This window comes from Orycteropus afer, unplaced genomic scaffold (assembly GCF_000298275.1).
Source record: "Orycteropus afer afer isolate SDZICR_OR568_19922 unplaced genomic scaffold, OryAfe1.0 scaffold00256, whole genome shotgun sequence".
Lineage (NCBI taxonomy): Eukaryota > Metazoa > Chordata > Mammalia > Tubulidentata > Orycteropodidae > Orycteropus > Orycteropus afer.
Genome location: NW_006921843.1, coordinates 4,292,784 through 4,301,069, shown reverse-complemented (window position 1 = coordinate 4,301,069; position 8,286 = coordinate 4,292,784). Strand labels below are relative to the sequence as shown.

At 40.9% G+C, this 8,286-nt stretch overlaps 1 protein-coding gene across 1 annotated transcript in view; it reads right to left on the bottom strand.

The window, feature by feature from the left end:
• Positions 1–8,286, bottom strand: part of TRPM1 (transient receptor potential cation channel subfamily M member 1) — a 219,368-nt gene that overhangs the window by 204,697 nt on the left and 6,385 nt on the right. Inside the window, exons 2-4 of the mRNA XM_042782188.1 lie at positions 5,653–5,732; positions 4,606–4,801; positions 2,991–3,204 (exon numbers count right to left, since the gene is read on the bottom strand). Coding sequence (XP_042638122.1) covers positions 2,991–3,204; positions 4,606–4,801; positions 5,653–5,732 — 490 coding nt within the window. The remainder of the gene's footprint in view (positions 1–2,990; positions 3,205–4,605; positions 4,802–5,652; positions 5,733–8,286) is intronic.

Below are 8,286 nucleotides of genomic sequence, written 5' to 3'. Positions count from 1 at the left end.
TTGAACTGCCAGCCTTCTGGTTAGCAGTCAAGTGCCTTAGTCATTATGCTATCAGAGCTCCTAAATCTTACTACGAACACAAAAGACCTGTGCAAACCCCTAGAAAACTGTAAAAGACTACTTCAAGAAACCATAAAAGATCTACATAAATGGAAGAACATACCAAGCTTGTGGATAGGAAGGTTGAACATTGTGAAAATGTCAATTCTATCCAAAGGAATCTATACATTCAATGCAATCCCAATCCAGATCCCATCAACATTCTTTAAGGTTATGGAAAAACCAATCACTAACTTTATATAGAAAGGAAAGAGACCTCAGATAAGCAAAGCACTACTAAAGAACAACAAAGTAGGAGGTCTCACACTGCTGGATCTTAAAACCTCCAATACAGCCACAGTAGTCAAAACTACTGTGATAGTTTGGTACAATGACAGACACATAGACAAATGGAATAGAACTGAGAACCTAGAAATAGATCCATCGACCTATGGTCAGCTGATATTTGACAAAGGGCCAAAATCCATTAAATGGGGAAGAGATACTTTTTTTAACAAATGGTGCTGGCAAAACTGGATATCAATTTACAGAAGAATGAAACAAGATCGGTACCTCACACCATACACAAAAGCTAACTCCAGATGGATCAAAGACTTAAATGTGAAACCTAAAACTATAAAGCTTCTTAAGGAAAAACTAGGGCAAATTTATGACCCCTAATATATGGCATAAATAGACTATCAAGCATAAGCCATAATGCACAGATAGTAAAAGAGAAACTACATGAATAAGACCTTCTAAAAATTAAATTTTTATGTTTCAAAGGCTTCTCTGAAAGAGTGAAAAGAGAACCTACAGATTGGGAAAAAAATATTTGGCAATGACATATCTTACAGGGGACTTATCTCTAGAATTTATAGAAAACTCCAACACCTCAACAACAAAAAGACAAATGATTAAATTTAAAAATGGGCAGAAGACATGAATAGACACTTCACCAAAGATGATATCCAGGTAGCCAACAAACATATGAAGATAAGCTTACGATCATTAGCCATTAGAGAGATGCAAATCAAAACAACAAGATACAATCTAGCCCCAGCACTAGTAGCAGAGTTCAACAACAGAAAATAACAAATGCTGGTGAGGATATGGAGAGATTGGGACTCTCATATACTGCTGGTGGGACTGTAAAATGATACAATCACTGTGGAAAACAGTATGGTGATTCCTTTAAAAGTTGGAATTAGAAATACCATTTGACCTAGCCATTCCATTACTAGGTATATATCCTAAAGAAGTGAGAGCCAGGACAAGAACAGATATATGCACACCCATGTTCATAGCAGCACTATTTACAATAGCAAGAAGATGGAAACAACGTAGGTGTCCATCAACAGAAGAATGGATAACCAAATATGATACATACACACAACGGAATACTATGCAACCCTAAAGAATAATGTAGAATCTGCAAAACACTGCATAATGTGGATGAACTCACAGGACATCATGCTGAATGAAATAAGTCAATCACAGAAGGACAAATATTACATTAGTTTGTTATTGTAAAAAGTCAAGGAAAGGTTTATATATGGAAGGAATTTTTTTCGTTGGTTACCAGGAGTGGGAAGGGAGTGCAGGGAGCATTGTTAGATGTGTAGAGATAACTATTGATTTGGGTGAAGAGAAGGGCAATATACCAAATGTGAGTGATCAACACAGTGGCATTGAGGAAGAGGAAGACAGTAAAGCAGTGAATGAGAGGTAGAGACAACAAAGATGAACCCTTTTGCACATACAGTACTGCATTGTCAGTGAAGGTTAACAAGGATATTTGGGTAGATAGATGGGTGGACAGGTTGAGCTATTAGGTATGTCTATGCAGGGGGGAGTGTGCCCATGACCATGTATAGGGTTGGCAGATAATGTTTCTACAAGTGTATTTGCATGTTCTGTAAGAATATCCAGGTATATAGTAGATCTGAAAAGGAACAAGTCACTTCTTGGCCACATCCAGCTACCCAGAGGGAGCGAGTAGTTGGACCTGTGGGCTTGGAACCATAGTAGCAGGGGACATCAATCTCAATTGGCTTAACATACTACACAAAAACATTGTTCTACATCCAACTTTGGTGAGTAGCGACTGGGATCTTAAAAGCTTGCAAGCAGTCATCTAGATGTAAGGACGGGTCTCTCCTCATCCATAACAAAGAAAAAGGAAGAAAACCAAAGACACATGGAAACAATTAGTGCAAGCAACTGGTATACCATTGCAAACTTCAGCCTATATGACTATGAAATCAGAAAAACTAGATTGTGCCCGGCTACCACTGTCAACCACTTGGAGGGGGATCTATGTTGGATAGAGTGGGAGAACAATGTGGAACAAAACTCAAATCATTAAAAGAAAAAAAAAAAGGACCAGGTTTGCTGGTTTGATAGAGCCGGTAGAACCTCTGAGACTATGGCTCCTAGTTTCCCTTCCAGTCTGGAATTTAACCTGCTCCTGTGGCTTCCAGTCAAACAAAAGATAGGTATATGAGCTGAACATTTACATTAGGTAGATACACTCCTTGGAGAGATCAATCATGGGAGAATGGAAGGGCTGTGTATGCACAGGGAGACAGCTTGGGGGCAGGAGTGCATGGTAGGGAAGGATATAGGAAAGAGGTAACTGTTGGAAGGAAGTGGAAGGGGAACTGTTGCATTGTGGTAAAATGTCATGAGACAAAGTGTATGAGAGCTGCTGTATGGAAAGTGAATTTGCTCTATAACCTTTCATCCAAATCACATAAGTTTTTTTTTTTTTTTAAATGAATCATAACAAAATTTAAAAAAAACATACTATTGAATAAAAACTTCACTTTTGTCATAAACATTATCAAGTAACAATGGCTGTAGTGTTTGATCTTAATGATCAGGAAGTTGTTTGGGACCCACAATGAGCTCTGGGTTTGTTTATTTACATAAGGAAGGCTTGTTCTCACCAGTGCTGACTCCCCCGGTGAAAATCCAGGCCCCAGTGGTCATGGCCGCCTTGATCAGGCCTTTTCCAAAGACCTGCTTCAGCTTGGGCTGCATCTCAAAGTTCTGGAGACCTCCATGCACAGATATTAACAGCTTGGGGAGTTCCAGCTGCCAGTCTTTCACCATGAGATGAAGTAGTGAATCTGGTTTGGTGTCATAGGATACACGGATATACTGCAAAATAGTGTGTGATGATAAACATCCATTCTTAGTTTTGTTTCTTGTGTCAAAGGGGAAAGTGCTATTGCTCATGTCCCAGCAAGAACCACGTGGGTAAGTGAAGGATGGAAACCTTGGGTAGGGTTGCCAGATTTAACAAATGAAAATGCAGGACACCTAGTTACATTTGACTTTCAGAAAAAGTTTTAGTGTAAGTATGTCACATATAATATTTGGGATATAAGAATGCATCTCTTGGCTTTACAATGGAATATCTAGAAAGATTGAATCATGCCTCTGAAAGAAGACCTACATGGATACCTGTGGTCTTACACTAAGAAATGATCTGTTGTTTATTTGAAGTTCAAATGTAACTGAGTGTCCTATATGTTATGTGGCAACTCTCACTTATTCTAAAGCTGGCTCAGCTAGAGCCATGTCCTGAGACTGGACAAAGGTATTGTTAGGTCATTGGCCCACTGGCCAAACTGAGTGGGTTATGGGAAGAGGGAACAGGGACCAAACTCTGGATTTGACCATCTACTTAAGAGAATGAAGAGGTTAACGGTCAGCCCCTATGAATCACTTCTTTGTGTCCATGACAATATGTAGGGTATTATTCTGGTAACTAGAAGGCTGGCAGTTCAAACCCACCAGCCACTTTTCAGAAGGAAGATTGGGCAATCTACTTCCATAGCGATAGTGACTCAGAAACCCAAGGAGGGGTCACTATGAGTCAGATCTAACTCAATGGCAGTGAGTTTTATTATTATTATTATTATGGAAGATAGTATGTTGCAGTATTTTGAACAAAAGTGGATTTTATTTGAAAAATGATGTTGGACCAGTGAAATAAAATGAAATTGCAGAAATAGTCTCACTGGACCTTTGGAAGTAGTATTTAGAGTTAGTTGAAAGGGCTTACAGTACCTCCCCTGTCTGGTAGGACTCATCAGAAAGTCCGAGTGGAAGATTCCACTGTTTATGTGTCAAGGTAGAAGACCTCTCCTGAGGGCAGCTGTGGGCAGACTTCACAGGGAAATACACCAGAGACTCCCCAGATATCTAGTGAGAATTACAGGTCCACATATTTTCAAAAATACCCCAGAATTTCTCTTTCATCTCTGGAGTTAGCATGTGGTTGCAGGGTTGGGCTGGAGCATGGTTTGTGGGTTCAGAATTTGGTAGGGATTTCAAGGATATTAAAGGATATTTAAACGGTGTCCTGTTTCCAAATCTTACAGGTAAAGAGTCATGTATGTAGATGTATCTCTTGGCTTTGTAATGATATATGTAGGAAGATTGAACCATTCTCCTTTAAGAAGATCCAGGTACCCACAGATTGAAGATATAGAAAGCTAGTCTCTGATGAAGACTTTGGTCTCAGAGGCATCCCACTTCCTATGGCCCTCTTACCATGGCTTTATTAGAATATCCGCCACTCTGGAATTCGAGAGTTCCATATGAATCAGTTGGGTAGCTCTGAGTGTGTTTGCTGACAGACCATTTTTCAGGCTGAGTTTCCACCTGTTTGTTGTCCTCTTCATTTTTGCTGGGTATTAAACTTGGCAGAGGTGGAATATGCTGGTTGGTAAGCTGGCCACAGCAACACCTGAAAGAAAACAAAAGCAAAGCACAAATTTTCTAAATCATCCCACCCCCCCACCCCACCCATTAGCTAAGAAGAGTAAGATGAATTAACCTAAACAAATGAGTCGCAGTTGGTAGCATAGTACTTAAGGCACTTGACTGCTAACCAGAAGGCTGGAGGTTCAAACCCACCAGTCACTCCTCGGAAGGAAGGTTGGGCAATCTACTTCCGTAGTGACACCGCTTCAGAAACCAAAGGAGGGGTCGCTATGAGTCGGGGCTGACTCAACGGCACATAAAAACAACAACAACAACACAGTCTCATAGCTCTTTGTGCCCTCAGAGATGAGAAGTTTAAGCTAAGTGCATTTCTAACTGCTCACGGAGATTTAGGTCTTCTGTTGAGTTTCTAACAGATGCCAGTAATGGATTTGTCTGGCATTTTTTATACAAATCAATTCCTTTAATAAAATTATATCTAGTTCACTTAACTAATCAGCTCTTTGCTGTAATGGAAGTTCTCATACAAAAATATTATAAAACACAATTGAAGAGACTCACATGACTCCTAGGAGCATGCAAAGCCCTCAGCATCCTGACCTCATTAGGACTAAGGGAAGCTGTGGGCCCACCTGGATCTGAGAACTCATATTAGAGGTGAATGACAAGTAGCAACTCTCTGTGAGGATGTTTGTTCATTTTAATAGAGGAACTTATTAGCTCATGTGATTCCTGCTTAATGACTTACATGAGGAATAGATTCTGGCCACCATCTTGACTCTTCCTCCCTGTCCCACAAAGACTAGAAGTTTCTGTACAACTGGTAGATAAGTGCTGATTTGGATAATGTCTTAATTATAGCTTCTAATTTACCTGTTTGGGTCTTTAGTGCTGGGAATTACACAGATACATTCCCGCTTGCAAAAAGTTTTCTCTACCCAAGCTTTCTGACCCTAGAAGAGAAAGAAGTAGAAATCAGATGGATATATTCCCAAGCCATCATCAGATTTTACCTTTTTATGTTTATAAAATGATCATGACATTAACCGGAAGTTTACACATAACATTGGAATTATTATTGTTATTAGTTGCCACTAAGTTGGCTCCTGCTCATGATGACTACTCATGTACAACAGAACTAAATGTTGCCCCATCCTCCACCGTCTTCATGATCTTTTGTAGTTATGTTTCAGTTGATTGTTGTAGCTATTGCATTACTTTCTAACCTAGGGGCACATCTTCCAGTACTATATTGGACAGTACTCAATTGTGATCCACAGGGTTTTCATTGTCTAATTTTCAGAGGTAGATCACCAGGTCTTCCTTCCTAGTCTATCTTAGCTTTGGAAGCATTTCAAACAGGGTGACCCTGTTGATACTTGAAAGACAGGTGGCATATCTTCCAGCATCATAATAGCATACAAGCCATCACAGTAGGGCAAACTGACAGACAAGTGATGAGACATCAGAACAGCCATCTCCACTGGTTGATGCAAGTCTTTAAGGATCTTAGCTCTCATTCCGTTTAAGAGAACGGCTTGGACTCTGTACGGATGGTGCCGATAGACACTTCCATCTCCAGAATGAAGCACCTTACTTCTGTGGCCACCCCGAACCTAAGTCTGGTCTTTACCTACTTCTATTCTACTATCTTGGCAGAAGAAACAGCAGCCACTCCTCAGCCTTGTTCACTCACCACCTAGACCCTGGTTCCCAAGAATCTCAAAGCCCATCAGTTTGTGGATAATGGAGTGGATAATAGTGCTAATATGGCTTCTGTCATTTTCAACTATAAACTTCAGTTATTTTTAAAAAGGGCTAGAACCAGTTGCTGCTGAGTCAATTCTGAGTAACAGTGACTCCATGTAATGTCAGAGTAGAACTGTGCTCCACAGAGTTTTCAGTGGTTAACTTTTAGGAAGTAAATTATGAAGTTTTTCTTCTGAGGTACCTATGAGTTGATTTGAACCTCTTATATTTTGGTTAGCAGCTGAATGCATTAATAATTTGCACCACCCAAAGGGGTACCTTTAAAGGGAAAGGAAGGAGGAAAGGGGCATATAAATAAGGAAACATTGGTGCTGCCTTCACAGCTAGTTTCAAAAGGCCAGTGGGCCTTCTGAGCCTTGATTATTTCAGGAATATTTACTTCATCTTCTATGCCTTCAGAGTCTTCCTTCCTGCTCACCCCCACCTCTCATGAGAAGATGCAGAGGGTGTCCCATCACTCCTCTGCCAAGCCCTTTCAGTGATTCTCAGGGATTAAATTTTCCTCCACCTGGCAGGCAACGCTTTGTATGAGTTCAACCATCTTACCAGGTGGTCCTCCCAGTACGTCCTTGAGTGGAGGCTCTGAGGGGCTGTCTCCTATTCTTCCTGTTGCCATTCCCTCTGCTTTCCAGCCCCACTTCAAGAATGAGCTCTTTATGCACACCCATGTTCATCGCAGCACTATTTACAATAGCCAAAAGATGGAAACAACCTCGGTGTCCATCAATTGAGGAGTGGATAACCAAACTATGGTACATAAACACAATGGAATACTAAGCAAAGCTAAAGAGTAATGTAGAATCTGCAAAACACATAACATGGATGAACTTGGAGGACATTATGCTGAGTGAAATAAGTCAATCACAGAAGGATGAATCTTGTATTAGTTTGTTATTGTAAAAGTCAAGGAACAGTTTATATATGGAAGGAAATTTTCTTTGTTGGTTTCCAGGGGTGGGAGGGGATTTGGGCAAAGAGAAGGGCAATGTACCAAATGTGAGTGGTCAACATGGTGGCATTGAGGAAGAGGAAAACAGAGAGAGGTACATGGGAGGTGCAGACAACAAAGATGAACCCTTTTGAACATACAGTACTGCGATGTCAGTGAAGGCAAACATGGGTATATGGGTGGATAGATGCGTGGGCAGGCTGAACTATTAGGTATGTTTATGCAGCAGGGAGTGCACCCAAGACTATGTAGAGGGTTGGAAGACAAATGGTTCTACAAGTGTATTTGTATGTTCTGTAGGAATTCCCAGGGATATAGTAGAGCTGACAAGGGACAAGTTTGTAATCACTTCTTGGTCATAGCCAGCTACCCAGAGGGACCGAGTAGTTGAACCTGTGGGCTTGGGACCATAGTCTCAGAGGACATCAAGATCAATTGGCATAAGATACTTTGGCAAGTAGCGACTGGGATCTTAAAAGCTTGCAAGCAGCCATCTAGATGCAACGATGGGTCTCTCCTTGTCCAGAGAAAAGAATGAAGAAAACCAAAGATTCATGGAAACAATTAGCCCTCATGACTGGTACACCATTCGATCCTCAGCCTATATGACTATGAGACCAGAAGAACTAGATGGTGCCTGACTACCACTGTCAACCACTCTGTAGTAGTTCAGTTTGTGTGTTAACTTGGCTAGGTCTGGTTGAGTGGCTGGGCAGCTGGTGGTAGTTATTCCCCATGATGAGACTGGCAATCAGCTCTATGGTGGGATCTACCACAAGCTGCTGAGT